General features: G+C 50.0%; 3 protein-coding genes across 3 annotated transcripts; 2 read left to right on the top strand and 1 right to left on the bottom strand.

Annotated features, from left to right (window-relative positions):
* Positions 1 to 4,697: 4,697 nt before the first annotated feature.
* LOC127343982 (protein STRICTOSIDINE SYNTHASE-LIKE 10-like) lies at positions 4,698 to 6,007 on the top strand. The gene has a single exon (XM_051370200.2). The coding sequence runs from the start codon at positions 4,903 to 4,905 to the stop codon at positions 5,932 to 5,934; it is 1,032 nt and encodes a 343-aa protein (XP_051226160.2). The 5' UTR covers positions 4,698 to 4,902; the 3' UTR covers positions 5,935 to 6,007.
* A 6,636-nt stretch (positions 6,008 to 12,643) lies between these two features.
* Positions 12,644 to 13,081, bottom strand: LOC139838118 (uncharacterized). Its single transcript, XM_071827471.1, has one exon. It carries the CDS (start codon positions 13,079 to 13,081, stop codon positions 12,644 to 12,646), a length of 438 nt encoding a protein of 145 aa, XP_071683572.1.
* Positions 13,082 to 17,991: 4,910 nt separating this feature from the next.
* Positions 17,992 to 19,286, top strand: LOC127343980 (protein STRICTOSIDINE SYNTHASE-LIKE 10-like). The gene has a single exon (XM_051370199.2). It carries the CDS (start codon positions 18,182 to 18,184, stop codon positions 19,211 to 19,213), a length of 1,032 nt encoding a protein of 343 aa, XP_051226159.1. The 5' UTR covers positions 17,992 to 18,181; the 3' UTR covers positions 19,214 to 19,286.
* Positions 19,287 to 19,631: the final 345 nt, after the last annotated feature.

The raw sequence follows: 19,631 nt of genomic DNA, 5'->3' as shown, positions 1-19,631 counted from the left end.
AGTCCCTTGAGCCTTACCATTGTCTTGGATACAAAAATTGTACCCATTGCATTCATGTGTGTTTATATCATTTGTGGCTCCCACGTACATATTCATACTCAAGTTTTCAGGCTCTGAAGTAAACACTGTTTTCTATTCCAGCATATTGATGCATGAGACTATAGTTTGAGAGATTCAAGGATGTTGAATAAGTGACTGGATAATTTATCGCTCGCGGCAATATATATAGAGATCTTTCGTGTGACAAATATAACGCTTGTATTCTGAACACTGATGATCATTGTGAATCAGGCAGCTCGATTATTGCCTAATAGGTGTCTGATTTGTATTTTCTTTGTACAATCATTTTTAGCAAAGTCCAAACTGATTTAGCTCCATAGTACGTCTGGACTGAGACTTGAAATGCCAGGTTAACTTAATTCAAGCGAGACGGACACTATCCGGTGCAGCTAGGAGCGCAAATATATGAAGAAACCAGGAACAACCACAACACCTACCAGATGGCGACATGGTTCATCGCAAGACTCAACATACCCTACCACCATATATAACAAGCGATTCTCTAGCTAATTAGACCCAAAATATATGAAGAAACAAATTATCCACATCAAGAACTCCCACATATGAAGAAAATATGTAAAACAGATGGGTAGGCCATGTAAACGTAGAGAGAATCAGCCAACTCGGAATTACAGTTTTTCGGCTCCGCTTGTAACTTGGGGAAGCAGATCAGCTATAAACTGAACTTGTTCCTGGTCAATGAAACCGTTCAAATGTATGGAATATGCAAATCTGAATCCTAACGATAGAATTTGTCAGTGTAGAACCAGACTCGACAATGCAAGATGTGATCTGTCCGGTTTCCGATGTTTTAGACATGCAGGTACAAAAACAAGCATTAAATTTTTCTTCATCTACCTGCTTTGCAACTTGGAATGAGTTGCCAAAGCATGACAAAGTGAATGAGTGATGAAAGTTTTAGTACCATGTTAACTGAAGCAGTCCAATACATTTGCTTCTGTAACTTGTGATACCAAAATTTCCTTCCATTTACTGGTTCAATTTACAAGAAAAAAACTAAGTTTTCTGATTCACCTATGTGACTAGCACTGACATTCCTTGATCATACAAACCAAGGAAAACAAATACTGCAATTACAACATTTGACATGTGGTACTAGTTCAGTTCACAAGGTTAATTAACACCATCTGACATGCACAAGCGATCATCAACTCTTTGGGCGACAGAAGATTTATCAGGGGCCGACACTCAGACATCATTTGTTGATCACTACAACCTCTTCTCAGAGGAGAATTCAGAAATTGGATCAGACTTGCGAGAGCAAACTCTACAGTTCTTTACAAAGTGGGAATGCATAACTAAGATACTGTGTATATGCAGGTGCATTTTGAATCAAACTGAAGAGCAGAGCACATAGCTGATGCCTCAAGAAGATGCACTTCATTATAAGATAACTCTTACAATTGCATTAGCACTGCTTCTTGAAACAACGGGAGTAACAACAACACCTAGACATGTAGTACTATTTCAGTATTTCAGTTAGCAAGGTTAATAAGATTTGTAAATGAGCCTGCCATTTTTTTTGTAGCCAAACCTCATCTTCGAGAGGATTTTAGAGATTGAATCAATGCTGAGAGAGCAAACAGTGTAAGCCTAAGTTATATATGACAATGAACAAACTAACTTGAAAAAAAAATGGTGCACATTTACAGGTGCACCAATATCCATATGTTAGTTTTGAACCTATGAAAGAGGTGCATAACTTCCTGCCATAATGTTCTAGACAGGCAAAAATCAGAATAGAAATGACACAATACAGAGGATAGAAAAGCAATACTCCAAGCAAAAGAACCAAACCTTGGTCGAGTATTAGCATAAGAAATAACACTGTTTAAATCATCATCCGCTTACTCCATCGCTCCAGCTACATTCGTAGTATTCACCACAGTCTAAGAGCATCACCACCGGGGCGCCCCATAGTGGCCCCGATAGCATTTTGGGGGCCGGTGGCCAAAAAGGGCTCACACCGGCGCGCCCCAAAAAGCGCTGGCTAGTTTTCAAGCCCAATAGAAGCACCGGCAACTTCGTGTCGGCCCCTTCGTGGAGGGTGCTGATCGGGCGGGCCGGCGCCTCGCGGCACGTCAGAAACTGCGTGTGGGCTCTGCCTGGCAGACGCACCGCTTGACCCACCTCCCACCCACGACCGAGCCGACTCCCACCCCTCTAAATCGCCACCGTCGCCGTCGCTCCCCTGCTTGCAATAGACATCGCTGCCTGTCCAGGAACCACCGTCCATCAACACGGCCGCTACCCCTCGATCGTCTGCTGCTGTTTCGACCGGAAAGAGGTCGCCGCCACCGCCCCGCCCGCAAGGTGTTCGTCGGATTGCCGCGATGGACAACGGCGACGAGATGATGGTGCAGCTGTTCACGGAGGAGCAGAATGCCGAGGCTGTCCGGCGACAACATGGATCTTCCTTTCAGTGATCGGATTGCTACAGCTTCTAGTGCTTGGAGAGGTTCGTTTTTCCTGGAATATGTCATTTCGGGTGCCTCGAATATTTGGAAACAAAGAAACAGAAAACACTTTGATAATATTGATGTCTCCATTCATTGTTGGCTTGCTCAATTTAATGTGGATTTGGAGTTGCTGAAAACTAGGGTCAAACAAGACCTTAGATCAAACATAGATTCTTTTGTAAGAGAGCTCAGGCTGTAAACTTTTTTCAGTTCGCCCTTGGGGTCCTAAATTTAGGCCCTTGTAAATATGTTGTAACTTTATCCAGTTTTTAATTTAAGAGCAGTAGGAGACTCTCCTGCTGTATGTTCCTCAAAAAAAAAAAAAAAAAGACAACAGCAACAACTGATTCTGACGAGATTGCTGCGTGTTCACCGGCCTCTGTTCGGCGTGCCTCGACGCGGCGGCTCAAAGCTAGGAAAGAGGAAGAACATTAACCAACATCGTCAAGCCGATGCAATGCTGCTTGACGCCAACTACTTTGCCGACGACGCGACTCATTCACCGAAGGAATTTCGTGCCGGTTTAGGATGAACAAAGATCCGTTCATGAAGATTGTCTACGGCGTCAGAGAGTACAACGCCTATTTCATGATAAAGCAAGATTGTACAGATTTGTGGGGTTTCACCTAAATTCAGAAGTGCACTGCTGCAGTGCGCTGTCTTGCATACAGAGCTTCTCTAGATACATCCAATGACTATCTGCGGATGGCGGAGCCGAAATGTTCACAGACTCTCTACTGGTTTTGCCGAGCGCACTTTCATAGTGGTGTTTGGTAAAGACTATTTGAGAGCACAAGGGCAGATGATAGAGATGGAATAAAATGCAGCACGAGGAGTTCCTGGGATGCTCGGAAGTATTGACTGTATCTATTGGGGCTGGAAGGATTGCCCTTTTTTTTGGCAAGGGATCTACAAGAGGCATACTGGTGAGTGAAGTGTCATTCTCGAGGCGGTGGCAGACCATGACGTCTGGATTTGACAAGCTTTTTTTGCATGGCAGGAACAAACAATGATATCAACGTGCTGCGGCGCTCTCTGATGTTTTCCAGGCTAGATGAGGGACAAGATTTTACCGTGAACTTTGAGGTAAACATCCACGCATACAACATGGGGTACTATCTAGCTGATGGTATCTACCCGATATATGCTACATTTGTGAAGAAAATCCCGTCTCCAATTTCGAAGATTGACGCTTATTTTGCAACATGCCAGGAAGCAGCTCGCAAGGATGTTGAGCGTGCTTTTGGGGTGCTTCAGCAGCGTTTCGCCGTTGTGAGGTACCATGCTCACACTTGCTCTTAGTCTCAGATGTGGGAGGAGATGAACGCATGTGTAATCATGCACAATCATTTGATTATAAACCATTTGATTATCAAGTGCCTCTTGATGAGGTAGAGCATGTACCCCAACAATTTGGTGCTTTCCTTCACATGCATCAGGAAATCCGAGTTCGAGATGCAGGAGTTCATGCTCAACTTCAGGCAGATCTAGCTGCGTATTTGTGGGCGAGGAGAGGAGCCGCCAACAATTCATGATTTAATTTAAATTATTTTATAAATAATTTAATTTCTATTTGTTTAATTGTATAAATAATTTAATTTCTATTTGTTTATTGTATGCATAATTTAATTTTTTATTTATGTGATTGTATGAATAATTAAAATATAGTATGAATAATTTATGTGATTGATTTATTCTTTCAAAATATTGTAAAAAAAATTTGGGGCCGCCGTATGGAGGACGCCGGTGTGGGAACATCCCAAATAGAGGATGCAGTGTCGATGCCACCCATACAGCACTACCGACGCCTATTTGAGGAGCGCCGGTGGAGATGCTCTAAGAGGGCTCGCAAAACAAAATACAAAACTCACATAACACGATCACGGGAATGATGTGATTCTGCATCACTACGACAAGTGTACCTTCTAATGTTGTAATTGCACGTACGGAGAGCTACTGCATGCGCGTACGGAGCGGGAGCTAATAAAGGAGAGGCCTTCCGTTTGTCGGCAGCTCGCCGTGTTCAACGCGCAATCACCGTCGCGCTCGGGATCGCTGCACTTAATCAAAGCTCTCCATCAGTTCGTATGTAGATACTACGACTCGGAGTCTGCTTCTCTTCCAAAGCATATACAAACCGAGTCAGCCTCTGGCGTGTATTATGCACCGACTCGGAACGGTAGATAGTACTCGATCAGTACTACAGTAGTATATAAGTGCAGCCACCCACCGTGGTCTCTCCACAAACCATCGAGCTAGCGAATCATCCAACCACATACGAAGCTCCATCGCAGAACCAAATACGAGCCAGCCAACGACGCGAACTTGATAGATCGACCGATCGAAGAAGCAACAAGCAAATATGGGTTGCGGGATGAGCCGCCTTGCCAAGGCTACGATCGCCCTGGTGATCCTGGTCATGCTTTTCATGCCCGCCGCTATGGCTGCCGCCAGCTTCGACGCCACCCGGAGCCAGCACCTGCCGCTGCCGCGCGGGACCGTCCGCGGGCCTGAGAGCGTCGCCTTCGACGGCCAGGGCCAGGGCCCCTACAGCGGCGTCTCTGACGGCCGCGTCCTCAAGTGGAACGGCGACAAGCTCGGCTGGACCACCTACACGCACGGCCCCGGCTACGACAGCAAGATGTGCACGGCCACCAAGTTCCGCCCGGAGACCGCGACGGAGAGCCAATGTGGCCGCCCGCTCGGCCTTCGGTTCGACCACAAGACGGGAGATCTATACATCGCTGATGCCTACAAGGGTCTCATGAGGGTTGGTCCAGGCGGCGGGGAGGCCACGGTGCTGGTCAACAATGTCGATGGCATACCTCTAAGCTTCACCAACGGGGTTGACGTCGACCAAACTACCGGCCAGGTCTACTTCACGGACAGCTCTATGAACTACAACAGGGCGCAGCACGAGATGGTGACGAGAACTGGGGACTCCACGGGGCGCCTCATGAGGTATGACCCGCGAACCTCAGATGTCACGGTGCTCCAGACAGACATGACCTACCCTAATGGCGTCGCCGTCAGCACCGACCGTACACACCTTGTGGTTGCATCGACCGGTCCTTGCAAGCTACTAAGGCACTGGATCAAAGGTCCCAACACTGGAAGATCCGAGCCTTTTGCCGACCTCCCGGGGTATCCTGATAATGTGAGACCTAGCAACAAGGGAGGTTATTGGGTGGCTTTACACCGTGAGAAAAACGAACTTCCTTTCGGCCGGGATAGCCATTTGCTCGCTGTGAGGGTCGGCTCCAACGGGAAGATACTAGAAGAGATGAGAGGTCCCAAGAGTGTGAAACCGACGGAGATAATGGAGAGGAACAATGGCAAAATCTACATGGGTTCCGTGGAGCTGCCTTATGTCAGTGTAGTTAAACGCAAATAGAGATAGTTTGATTGAACATAGATTTTTGTTACTTATATTTTATCCCTCCGTGTAATTTTTCATTTTATTTTCTGCCGGAATACCCAATGTAATCGACACATATTATCAGCAAATTATTATATGTTATTTCTTTCATTTTCATGTCAAGAAAGGCTAATTTCTGTCAAGCTCCTACCCTCCTACTGAATCTTTCAAAAGCAAAGCAAGAAATTACTCTCTATTGTGGGTTCTCTAACTGTACGAGCAAATTCAGTGTTGCAGTGTTAGTTTTCAACTAATATAACATACGCTGACAATTTATTCATACTCAAGTTTTCAGGCTCTGAAGTACACATTGTTTTCTCTTCCAGCATATTGATGCATGAGACTATAGTTTGAGAGATTCAAGGATGGTGAATAAGTGACTGGATAATTTATCGCTCGTGCGGCAATATATATAGAGATCTTTCTTGTGACAATATAACGCTAGGTGTCTGATTTGTATTTTCTTTGTACAATCAGTTCTAGCAAAGTCCAAACTGATTTAGCTCCATAGTACGTACATCTGGACCGGGACTTGAAATGCCAGGTTAACTTAACTGAAGTGGGACGGACATCATCCGGTGCAGCTAGGAGCGCAAAATATATGAAGAAACCAGGCACAACCACAACACGTCAACACCTACCAGCCGGCGACATGGTTCATCGCAAGACTCAACATACCCAACCACCATATTTTGTTTGTTTGTTTGAGAGTAGCTTATCACGTTTACTGCGCGATACCCTACCACCATATATAACAAGCGATTTTTCTAGCTAATTATTCCCAAAATATATGAAGAAACAAATTATCCATATCAAGAACTCCCACATATGAAGAAAATATGTAAAACAGATGGGTAGGCCATGTAAACGTATACAGAATCAGCCAACTCGGAATTACAGGTTTTTCCCACCGCTTGTAACTTGGGGAAGCAGATCAGCTATAAACTGAACTTGTTCCTGGCCACTGAAGCCATTCAAATGTATGGAATATGCAAATCTGAACCCTAACGATAGAATTTTTCAGTGTAGAGCCAGACTCGGCGATGCAAAAGGTGATGTGATCTGTCCGGTTTCCGATACAAAAACAGTTTTCTTCATGTACCTGCTTTGCAACTTGGAATGACTTGCCAAAGCATGACAGAGTGAATGAGTGATGAAAGTTTTAGTACCTCGTTAACTGAAGCTGTGAGGAAGGGATGCACTCATATTAACAATTACCAGACTCTTCAAGGTATTACCATGATAAAACAACAAACTGTAATCAATAGCAGAATTAGAAAAAAATCTGAACACATAAGAACCTAATCTGCTCCATCACTTACCACTGTATTTTCTTCGCCTCTTTCTTCATAACATAATCAGGATAACAGGGAAAGGTAAATATAAGCATAAACCTTCAAAATCTACATGGGTTCCGTGGAGCTGCCTTAAGTCAGTGTAGTTAAACGCAAATAGAGATAGGTTGATTCAACATAGCTTTTTTGTTTCTTATATTTTATCCTTTCGTAATTTTCCAGTTCATTTTTCTCCTGGTGTAAATGTGTAATCGACACATATTATGAACAAATTATTATATATTATTTTCTTTCATTTTCATGTCCAAAAAAGCTAATTTCCGTCAAGCTCCTTTTATTGTGGGATGAACCTTTCAAAAGAAAAGCAAGAAAATACTCGCTATATATTGTGGGTTCTCTAGCTGTACAAGCAAAAAAACACTGTTCCAGTGTTAGTTATTGAACTAATATAACATACACTGACAACTTTTGCTCTGAAAATATATTTTTAAAGTAATATAAGTATATAACACACACTAGCGATTTATTTCTCTAATAATAAAAAGCTTTTTTGAATTTCATAGAAAATGTTAAAACAAGGCGTCTTCATTACTCGATCGGCAATTACAACAAATAAATCCTACAGTAATAATAGGAGACAGAACATGCCGGGACAAGTCCCTTCAGCCTTACCATTGTCTTGGATAAAAAATTTGCACCCATTGCATTCATGTGTGTTTATATCATTTCTCCCAGGTACATATTCATACTCAAATTTTCAGGCTCTGAAGTAAACATTGTTTTCTATTCCACCATATTGATGCATGAGACTATAGTTTGAGAGATTCAAGGATGGTGAATAAGTGACTGGATAATTTATCGCTCGTGCGGCAATGTATATAGAGATCTTTCTTGTGACAAATATAACGCATGTATTCTGAACACTGATGATCGTTGTGTATCAGGCAGCTCGATTATTGCCTAATAGGTGTCTGATTTGTATTTTCTTTGTACAATCATTTCTAGCAAAGTCCAAACTGATTTACCTCCATAGTACGTCTGGACTCAACTTGAAATACCAGCTTAACTTAACTGAAGCGAGACGGACACTATCTGGTGCAGCCAGGAGCGCAAATATATGAAGAAACCAGGCACAACCACAACACCTACCAGATGGGGACATGGTTAATGGCAAGACTCAACATACCCTACCACCATATATAACAAGCGATTCTCTAGCTAATTAGATCAAAAATATATGAAGAAGCAAATTATCCACAGTAAAACAGATGGGTAGACCATGTAAACGTACAGAGAATCAGCCAACTCAAAATTACAGGGTTTTCCTTCCGCTTGTAACTTGGGGAAGCAGATCAGCTATAAACTGAACTTGTTCCTGGTCACTAAAACCGTTCAAATGTATGGAATATGCAAATCTGAACCCTAACGATAGAATTTGTCAGTGTAGAGCCAGACTCGACAATGCAAAAGGTGATGTGATCTGTCCGGTTTCTGATGTTTTAGACATGCAGGTACAAAAACAAGCATTAAATTTTTCTTCATCTACCTGCTTTGCAACTTCGAATGACTTGCCAAAGCATGACAGAGTGAATGAGCGATGAAAGTTTTAGTACCACGTTAACTGAAGCAGTCCAATACATTTGCTTCTGTAACTTGTGATACCAAAATTTCCTTCCATTTACTGGTTCAATTTACAAGAAAAAAACTAAGTTTTCTGGTTCACCTATGCGACTAGCACTGACATTCCTTGATCATACAAACCAAGGAAAACAAATACTGCAATTACAACATTTGCCGTGTGGTACTAGTTCAGTTCACAAGGTTAATTAACACCATCTGACATGCACAAATGGATGATGTATATATCATGCATATAAGGAGTACGTCTTTGGGCGACAGAAGATTTATCAAGGGGGGTTTCTCCCCCCGAACCGCTCTCGTCGCTCTACATCGCCCCGCGGCGACAGGGGCGGCCCCTCTCCCTCCCCCGCCTCAGGCCTCCTCTCCAGCCCCTCCCCCGATGCCACCGCAAGAGCCGCCGGCCAAAGCCCGCGCGGTGCCGGTGGCTGTCCTTCGGCCCGCGCCTGGTGAGGGCCTCGTGGGATGGATTTCCCTGGTGGCATTGCCGCTTCCTCCGACCGGCGATGGGTGCCGTGGAGCCTGGCGGGGTGTCGGCACTGCTCGGCGGCGTTGGCGTCAAGTAGCCGCGGCGGCCGTGGCCAGGGGTGGCGGCGGCAGGCCCAGATCTGGGCCGTTGGGCTGAGGTCTGGGCCTCATCTGGGTGACCATGGGCTGAGCGGGCCAGATGCGCTGGAGCTGGGCCTATTTGGTGCGGGTTCCTCTCCATGGCTAGTAGAGGTTGTGGCCGGAGCTTGGGCGGCTCCGGTGCCTGGTGTGACGCCGGTCCTGTACTAGCTGCAGATGTTCGTTGCAGGGGCTGGGACATCTTGTTTGCCTCTCTCGGGTTTGCTCCGCTTGAGAGAGACTGTGTTTTTTGGGCCGTGTGGATGGCGCTTCACTGGCATGGTGGCGAGTTTCGTCGCCGCCGACTGCATGATTTCCCGGCCAATTGTGACACCTGTGGGGACGGCGTGTCTCGGAATTGCCCCTTAAGGACTGGTTTAGTTCGTTGGGTTTAGCTTGCACGGACACTAGCGTGCACGATGGTGTGGCCGCGAAAGCACCGCAAGGCTTCGGCCATTATCATCGACAACGACGTCTTCGGATGCCATTCACCTCGTTGGAGGCGTGGCCATGACACACGTCTGCTGCTAGTTGCCTTCCCCCGGTGCACTGTCTGTTGTCTTGCTGACTTGCGTTCTCTCCGAGGTCCTCCTCGGAAAATCTACTGTTCGATGCCCTGAGTCTTGCTGTGAACGGCTTCATATAAACGGTGTGCCTCTGGTTCGTGTGGCCGCTCGCGAGCCTAGGGTGGTTGTCAGAGCTTGTGTCGTGGCACGAGGGACACCGGTGGTTCTCAACAGCCGGTGGCTGTCCTGACAGTAGGTGCAAAGACTTGGGATTTTCTTGGGGTGGGGGTTGAAGCTTCCACGAAAGCATTGCATAGCTCGCTTGTGCCGACAACGGCGACGCTCGTGTGCGCCGTACCCCTTCCTGAAGTCGTTGTCATGAAGTTTCCCCCTTTGATCTATGGAGCCTCGTCTGCTCACTAGCGCAGTTAGCTAGTTTCCTCGGTGATGGTGGTCCTCTACAAGGCGGCCCTGTGTGTGCGGCTCCATGGAGTGGCATCTTGTTGCTTGAAGTTTCAGGCTGAGCTGCCGATGTTTAATTGTAGCCTTGGGCGCTCTTGTAGATCTTGTAGTATGGGGCCTTAATCTGCTCTGCCTGGTCTTTTCTTGGTTTAGGCTGTAGATTTGCATCACCCTTATTCTTGTATTTCTAGCTGGTAACCCCAGTTTTTTTGGTTTCTCTTCAGTTTTCGTTTTCTTTGTACTCCTTGTCAGTCGATGGCTTTGTTAATTCAAAGTCGGGCTCATCGAGCCTTATGTTTAAAGATTTATCAGGGCCGACACTCAGACATCATTTGTTGATCACTACAATCTCTTCTCGAGGAGAATTCAAAAATTGGATCAGACTTGCGAGAGCAAACCAAGGTTTAAAATAGCACGCTATTTTTCCGCTAATAGCGCACTATAGCATATCTAGAGGGTCCACACTAAATTTTAGTAATTTTGCTTGCTGTGACGCTATTTGCGAATAGCATGTTACATCGTGCTAAAACTTCATAGTGTTAGCGCTATTTTTTCGGGCAAGTTGCTTTCATTTTTTTGTGGTGATGAAGTGCAACTTCTAAATCAGAAGATAATATCGCTAACGGTAATATTTTTTAATAAATAATTTATACTATGTTGTTGTCCTGTGATATGCTGATGTTATCCTTCTAAAATATTTGTGATCTATTTTTATGTGTGGTTATGTGTGTATGATTCAGTCAGTTTTGGACTATATACCCATTCGTTCTAGTAAAATTATTTATTTTTAGGCTATATTTAGTATTATTTTGAAAACGTTATTTGAAATATACCACGCTAGTAGCACGATATAGCGTCCACGACGTTTAAAGGAGACTGCCGCTATTTCATTTAGCACGCTATTTTAAAGCTTGGAGCAAACTCTACAGTTCTTTATAAAGTGGGAAGGCATAACTAAGATACTGTGTATATGCAGGTGCATTCTGAATCAAACTGAAGAGCAGAGCACATAGCTGATGCCTCAAGAAGATGCACTTCAATATAAGGTAACTCTTACAATTGCATTAGCACTGCTTTTTGAAACAACGGGAGTAACAACAACACCTAGGCATCTACTATTTCAGTAATTCAGTTAACAAGGTTAATAAGATTTGTAAATGAGCCTGCCATTTTTTTGTAGCCAAACCTCATCTCGGAGAGGACTTTAGAGATTGAATCAATGCTGAGAGAGCAAACAGTGTAAGCCTAAGTTATATATGACAATGAACAAACTAACTTGAACAAAAAAAAATTGGTGCACATTTACAGGTGCACCAATATCCATATGTTAGTTTTGAACCTATGAAAGAGGTGCATAACTTCCTGCCATAATGTTCCAGACAGGCAAAAATCAGAATAGAAATGATACAATACAGAGGATAGAAAAGCAATACTCCAAGCAAAAGAACCAAACCTTGGTCGAGTATTGGCATAAGAAATAACACTGTTTAAATCATCATCCGCTTACTCCATCGCTCCAGCTGCATTCCTAGTATTCTTTGCCTTTTTCTTTTCAAATTGATGCCTATGACACAAATATTTGATTCCTCATTTTATTAAATAATTACTACGATTTTAATTTATAGAGACCGAGGTAAATTTAATATTGTAATATTGTATTACTCTTGTGAGGATAGTTCTTATAATTGACTTATTTATTACGTATACTTGTTGGAATAACTTCATGCATCAAAACCATTTGAAAAAGGTAAATTTGATAGGGCTCCATTAGGTCTTTTTTTAAGACCATCGGGCAGGTATGGGTTTTAAACCATATTTTTCCTTTTAAAACTATTTTTAAGATAATCTTATCGCGAGCTTAAAATATACGGGCATCGAGAGTAGTTTATCAATTTAAACTTCCATTTAAGGCATATATATATATATATTGGTAGAGTCTAGGGTTCTACCAGGACGGGGCGTAGGTTGTAGGGGTGGAAGTGCTGCGAGCGAGAGAGAGAAGGGCGGTGCCGGTGGCACGGCGCCGTCACGAGGGCTGGGGAAGGCGGCGGCGCGGCAGGAGAAGGCCGACTCCTCTGGGAGTCGGCAATAATGAGATTGATTATTGCTTGATCGAAATAGTCTGATTACATCTGCTTATATAATAGAATAACTGGGCTAAACCCCTAATTTGGCCCACTATTTGGGCCCCTTCCTGGAATAGGAGATACCGACCATAACATCTCTCCCCGCCTTCTCAAACAGCTCGTCCTCGAGCTGAACATCAGGAAAATGCTGCTGAAACTCCTCTAGCTTCTCCCATGTAGCGTCCTTCGAGGGCAGGCCAGCCCACTGCACCAGTATATGCCAAGCGCCCCTACGCAGTTGCGCCTTCAACACCTTCTCGGGACCCAGGAGCACGCGACCATCATCATGAGGAGGAAGCGCCGGCGCCTCAGCCGGAGGATCACCCTTGTGAGCCTTTAGCAAGCTCACATGGAAGACGTCGTGGAGGCGGGAACCCACCGGCAGCTCCAAGCGGTAGGCGAGCGTGCCGACACGCTCCAGCACGCGAAAGGGCCCGGCATAGCGAGGCCCCAACTTGCGCTTGGCACGCGGATCCAGCGACTGCGCCATCCTGTGAAGTAGGCGCAGCCAGACCCAATCGCCCACGGCAAACTCAGCGTCGCGATGATGAGCATCATAGTACTTCCGCGCCAGCTACTGTGCCTGAAGAAGACGCTGGCGCGCCTCAGCCAAAATCTCATTACGGGTCCGAAGCAAGTCGCCCGGGGTCTCCGAACGGGCCGAGCCCGACTCATAAGGCAGCATCCTCGGTGGTGGACGCCCATAGACCACCTCAAAGGGGGTGGCGTGCAGGGCGGAGTGATAGGAGGTGTTGTAGCAGTACTCCGCCCATGGCAACCAGTCCACCCAAGCGCGCGGACGATCCCCTGTAACACAACGCAAGTACATGTCAATAATCTTGTTAACCACCTCGGACTGGCCATCTGTTTGCGGGTGGAAGGCCGTGCTCATGCGAAGCTTCACACCCGCCAGGCGAAAGAGATCGCGCCACACATGCCCCGTGAACACGGGATCCCGGTCGCTGACAATGGACGACGGAAACCCATGGAGGCGCACGATGCCGTCGAAGAAGGCCCGCGCCACGGAAGCGGCTGTGTACGGATGGCCGAGCGGAATGAAGTGGGCGTACTTGGAGAAGCGGTCGACCACCGTCAGGATGACGGACTTGCCGCCCACCTTAGGGAGGCCCTCTATGAAGTCCATGGAAATATCCGCCCACACCTGCGAGGGAACGTCCAGCGGCTGAAGCAGCCCCGCCGGCCGTAACGTCTCCGTCTTGTTGCGCTGGCACGTCAGACACGACCCCACCAAGTCGCGGACCAGCGCACCATCACCAGGAATGTAGAAGTCATCCCGGAGACGCTTGAGCGTCTTTTGCACACCCTCGTGGCCTGCTGAGTGCACGAGAAGCAGGGCCTGCTGACGAAGATCGTCCTGATCGGGCACGAAAATGCGGCGCCCGTGGAGAAGCAGCCCGTCGGCCATGTGCCAGGGCGCGGCGAGCTCACCCGCGTCGAGGCGCTGGCGCAGCGCTTGGGCATCCGCGGCGCCCACCGTGGCCCGGCGGATGTCGTCGATGAAAGCGAACGACGGCCCCGAGCGGATGCACATGACCACGCCGGCGCCGTCGAGGGAGTCCGCAAGCTCCTCCGTGTCGCGGCGAGAGAGCGCGTCGGCGACCGTGTTGAGGCGGCCCGGACGGTACTCGACGGTGAAGTCGAACCCGAAGAGCTTGCTGATCCACTGGTGCTGCGGAACGGTGGAGAGGCGCTGATCAAGCAAGAACTTCAGGCTGTAATGATCCGTGCGAACCCGAAAGGTGCGCCCCCACAAGTAGGGCCGCCAATGGCGCACGGCCTGAACCATCCCAATGAGCTCGCGATCGTACGCCGCGAGCTTGAGATGGCGAGTGGCGAACGGCCGACTGAAGAAGGCCAGCGGCCCCTCCCCTTGATGGAGGACGGCGCCGAACCCGATGCCGGAGGCGTCGCAGTCCACGACGAACGGCAGGTCGAAGTCCGGCATCTGGAGCACGGGCCCCGTCGTGAGCGCCCGCTGAAGCGCCTGGAAGGCCTCCGTTGCCTCCGCGTCCCAGGCAAAGGAGTTGCGGCGCAGGAGGCGGGTCAGAGGCGCGGCGATGAGGCCAAAGTCCCGAATGTACTTCCGGTAGTAGCCCGCAAGTCCCAAGAAGCCACGAAGGGCCCGCGGTGACTGCGGCGTCGGCCATGCAGCGACGGCCGCGACCTTGTCCGCATCCATCGCGACGCCCTCCGCCGTGATGACGTGTCCCAAGTATGCGACGGAGGTCGTGCCGAATGAGCACTTCGAGCGCTTTAGGTGGAGACGATGCGCTCGAAGCTCATTGAAGACGATGGCGACGTGTTGTAGATGCTCCGCCCACGAAGCACTGTAGATGAGAATATCATCAAAGAAAACAAGCACAAAACGGCGTAAGTAGGGACTGAGCACGTCTTTCATCAAAGCCTGGAATGTGGCCGGCGCATTGGAGAGGCCGAACAGCATCACCAGGAACTCAAAGTGGCCGTGGTGCGTGCGGAAAGCCGTCTTCGGAACATCATCCGGATGCATCCGCACCTGGTGGTAGCCCGAGCGCAAGTCGAGCTTCGTGAAGAAGCGCGCCCCGTGTAGCTCGTCCAAGAGCTCGTCCACGACCGGGATGGTGAACTTGTCCTTGGACGTCACGGTGTTGAGCGCGCGGTAGTCGATGCAGAAGCGCCACGTGCCGTCGGGCTTGCGCACCAAGAGCACCGGCGCCGAGAAGGGTGATGTCCAAATCCGGATGATTCCCTGGGCCATCATGACCGCCACCTGGCGCTCGAGCTCGTCCTTCTGCAGCTGGGGGTAGCGGTACGGCCGTACTACGACAGGCGGCGTACCCGGCAGCAGGTGGATGCAGTGATCGCAGGCTCGCGCCGGACGTAGGCCCTGTGGCTCGGTGAAGATGTCGCTATGCTGATGCAGAAGGTCGTCCAAGAGCGGATGCGTCTCGTCGAGTGCAGCAGCCATCAGCGCCAGCTGGGGCGCCGGTGGCCCGGAGCTACCAAGGCCCCTCCACTGAACGCGGCGGCCGTCCGTGCGCCAGAAGATGAGGGACAGCGCCTCGAAATCCCAGAGGATGGGCCCGAGGGTGGACAGTAAGTCGGTGCCGAGGATGAAGTCGTAGCAGCCCAGGTTGATGCCGACGCAGTCTACGGAGAAGTGCTCGCCGCCGATGGTGATGGGCACCTGCCGAGCCATGCCCTGGCAGGCTAGGCGGTCCTCGTTGGCGACGGTGACGCTGAAGTGCTCGTCTCCTGACGGCTGTAGTGCGAGGCGGCGCATGGCGTCTCCGGCCAGGAAGTTGTGCGTCGAACCCGTGTCAACCAGTGCTGTGAGGTGCTCCCCGCTGATCGTCACCGGCAGGAGCATGGTCTTCCCCGTCTTGATGCCTGCCAACGCGTGGAGGGAGACGACGAAAGCCTTCGCGTCACCAGCCCATAGGTCGTTGCGCCTGGCTCGGAAGCGGCCCCGGTGTCAAGCTCCGGGGTAAGTGGCTCGCCGTCCTCGTCATCGACCGTCTCCAAATAGAACAGGCGAGCGCACGTGTGACCTGGTGCGTACTGCTCATCGCAGTTGAAGCATAGCCCCTTGCGGCGCCGCTCGGCCGTCGTCAGGCGACGGAAAGGACGTGTAGGCGCTGCAGGGGTCGTCACGGTAGCCGGCACCACCGGGCGCGCCGGGGCCGTCTGGGCAGGGCGTGGCGGAGGGCGGGCTCCCCTGCACTAGAAGGACTGCTGGATGGCGAGGGTGCGCTGCTCGTACGCCCGGGCGTAGTACATGGCGGTCTGCAGGTCCTGCGGCTCGCGCATCTCCACGTCGACCCGGATGTGGTCGGGAAGGCCGCCCACAAAGAGCTTGGCGCGCTGACGAGCTGAGACGCTGGGGGCATGGCACGCCAATGACTGGAAGCGATCGGCGAAGTCCTGCACAGACGAGGTGAACTGCAGGCGCCCCAGCTCGGCGAGGCGACTCCCGCGTACCGGGGGTCTGAACCGGAGGAGGCACAGGTCGCGGAAGCGCTCCCACGGCGGCATCCCGCCCTCGTCCTGCTCGAGGGTGTAGTACCACGTCTGGGCGGCTCCGCGGAGGTGGTAGGAAGCGATCCATGTGCGGTCGGACGCCAATGTCCGCTGCCCCCTAAAGAATTGCTCGCACTGGTTGAGCCAGTTGAGGGGATCGGTGGCGCCATCATAGGTGGTGAACTCCAGCTTGGTGTAGCGCGGGGGCTGCTGAGCGGCCGGCGCGGCGACGAAGGTCGTGGCCAGCGCGGTAGGGGGCGAGTAGACAGCGCTGCCCCTTGCATGAGGATCGCCGTAGCCGCCGAAGCCACCGAAGGGGGAGAGCGCAGCGTGCGCCGCCAGTGGAGGCACGGTCGGCTGGGCAGGGGCAGGTGTGAAGACCGGCACGCCCACCCATGAAGGCCGCTGCGACGGCGACACAGGCCATTTGATGTTGGTGATGGGGACGCCCTGGTGCGTGGCCGGGGCCGGCTGAGGCGTCGCGTGTGGCACGGGCGGGGGTGGCGGCGGCGGTGGTGGAGCGGACACGGCGGCCGGTAGCCCGTGCGTCACCTGCAGAAACGTCCGCATATTGGCGATCGCCATGGTGAGGTCGCGGACGGCCGCAGACAATTCCGTCGGAGAGAGGACGGGGGGCGGCTCGGCGCCCGGCGCCACGTGCGCGGCGGCGGTGGAGGCCGGCGGCGTCTCGGAGGTGACAACGATGGTGGCGGAAGGCTGGCCCGACGACATGACAGGGCGTAGGTTGTAGGGGTGGAAGTGTTGCGAGCGAGAGAGAGAAGGGCGGCGCCGGCGGCAGGGCGCCGTCGCGAGGGCTGGGGAAGGCGACAGCTAGGGTTGGCGGCGGCGCGGCAGGAGAAGGCCGACTCCTCTGGGAGTAAGCAATAATGAGATTGATTATTGCTTGATCGAAATAGTCTGATTACATCTGCTTATATAATAGAATAACTGGGCTAAGCCCCTAATTTGGCCCATTATTTGGGCCCCTTCCTGGAATAGGAGATACTGGCCATAACATATATATTATAACTTTTTATTAATTATATTTTTCTAATGAGGTAGGACCCATTTTAAAGTTTCGCGCATGGTCCCAAATTTTGCCGGCCCGGCCCTGTGATTCTGCATCACTACGACAAGTGTACCTTCTAATGTTGTAATTGCACGTACGGAGCGGGAGCTGGCCAGCCAGTGAAGGAGAGGCCTTCCGTTCGTCGGCAGCTCGCCGTGTTCAACGCGCAATCACCGTCGCGCTCGGAATCGCTGCACTTAAGCAAAGCTCTCCATCAGTTCGTATGTAGATACTACGACTCGGAGTCTGCTTCTCTTCCAAAGCATACTAACCGAGTCAGCCTCTGGCGTGTATTATTATGCACCGACTCGGAACGGTAGATAGTTCTCGATCAGTACTACAGTAGTATATAAGTGCAGCCACCCACCGTGGTCTCTCCACAAACCATCGAGCTAGCGAATCAGCCAACCACATACGAAGCTCTCCATCGCAGAACAAAATACGAGCCAGCCAACGACGCGAACTTGATAGATCGACCAATCGACGAAGCAACAAGCAAATATGGGTTGCGGGATGAGCCGCCTTGCCAAGGCTACGATCGCCCTGGCGATCCTGGTCATGCTTTTCCTGCCCGCCGCTATGGCGGCCGCCAGCTTCGACGCCACCAGGAGCCAGCACCTGCCGCTGCCGCGCGGGACAGTCCGCGGGCCGGAGAGCGTCGCCTTCGACGGACAGGGCCAGGGCCCCTACAGCGGCGTCTCCGACGGCCGCGTCCTCAAGTGGAACGGCGACAAGCTTGGCTGGACCACCTACACGCACGGCCCCGGCTACGACAGCAAGATGTGCACGGCCACCAAATTCCGCCCGGAGACCGCGACGGAGAGCCAATGTGGCCGCCCGCTCGGCCTTCGGTTCGACCAGAAGACGGGAGATCTATACATCGCTGATGCCTACAAGGGTCTCATGAGGGTTGGCCCAGGCGGCGGGGAGGCGACGGTGCTGGTCAACAATGTCGATGGCATACCTCTAAGCTTCACCAACGGGGTTGACGTCGACCAAACTACCGGCCATGTCTACTTCACGGACAGCTCTATGAACTACAACAGGGCGCAGCACGAGATGGTGACGAGAACTGGGGACTCCACGGGGCGCCTCATGAGGTATGACCCGCGAACCTCAGATGTCACGGTGCTCCAGACAGACATGACCTACCCTAATGGCGTCGCCGTCAGCACCGACCGTACACACCTTGTGGTTGCATCGACCGGTCCTTGCAAGCTACTAAGGCACTGGATCAAAGGTCCCAACACTGGAAGATCCGAGCCTTTTGCCGACCTCCCGGGGTATCCTGATAATGTGAGACCTAGCAACAAGGGAGGTTATTGGGTGGCTTTACACCGTGAGAAAAACGAACTTCCTTTCGGCCGGGATAGCCATTTGCTCGCTGTGAGGGTCGGCTCCAACGGGAAGATACTAGAAGAGATGAGAGGTCCCAAGAGTGTGAAACCGACGGAGATAATGGAGAGGAACAATGGCAAAATCTACATGGGTTCCGTGGAGCTGCCTTATGTCAGTGTAGTTAAACGCAAATAGAGATAGTTTGATTGAACATAGATTTTTGTTACTTATATTTTATCCCTCCGTGTAATTTTTCATTTTATTTTCTGCCGGAATACCCAATGTAATCGACACATATTATCAGCAAATTATTATATGTTATTTCTTTCATTTTCATGTCAAGAAAGGCTAATTTCTGTCAAGCTCCTACCCTCCTACTGAATCTTTCAAAAGCAAAGCAAGAAATTACTCTCTATTGTGGGTTCTCTAACTGTACGAGCAAATTCAGTGTTGCAGTGTTAGTTTTCAACTAATATAACATACGCTGACAATTTATTCATACTCAAGTTTTCAGGCTCTGAAGTACACATTGTTTTCTCTTCCAGCATATTGATGCATGAGACTATAGTTTGAGAGATTCAAGGATGGTGAATAAGTGACTGGATAATTTATC

Source organism: Lolium perenne, chromosome 3 (genome assembly GCF_019359855.2).
Source record: "Lolium perenne isolate Kyuss_39 chromosome 3, Kyuss_2.0, whole genome shotgun sequence".
In the NCBI taxonomy this organism is placed as follows: Eukaryota; Viridiplantae; Streptophyta; class Magnoliopsida; order Poales; family Poaceae; genus Lolium; species Lolium perenne.
The sequence above is the reverse complement of the archived record's forward strand: the minus strand, read 5'-3'. Positions and strand labels throughout refer to the sequence as shown.

Bases quoted from the DNA above. Each gene is read 5' to 3' on its own strand.
- LOC127343982 (XM_051370200.2), top strand. From the start codon at position 4,903: ATGGGTTGCGGGATGAGCCGCCTTGCCAAGGCTACGATCGCCCTGGTG.
- LOC139838118 (XM_071827471.1), bottom strand. From the start codon at position 13,081: ATGGCGCAGTCGCTGGATCCGCGTGCCAAGCGCAAGTTGGGGCCTCGC.
- LOC127343980 (XM_051370199.2), top strand. From the start codon at position 18,182: ATGGGTTGCGGGATGAGCCGCCTTGCCAAGGCTACGATCGCCCTGGCG.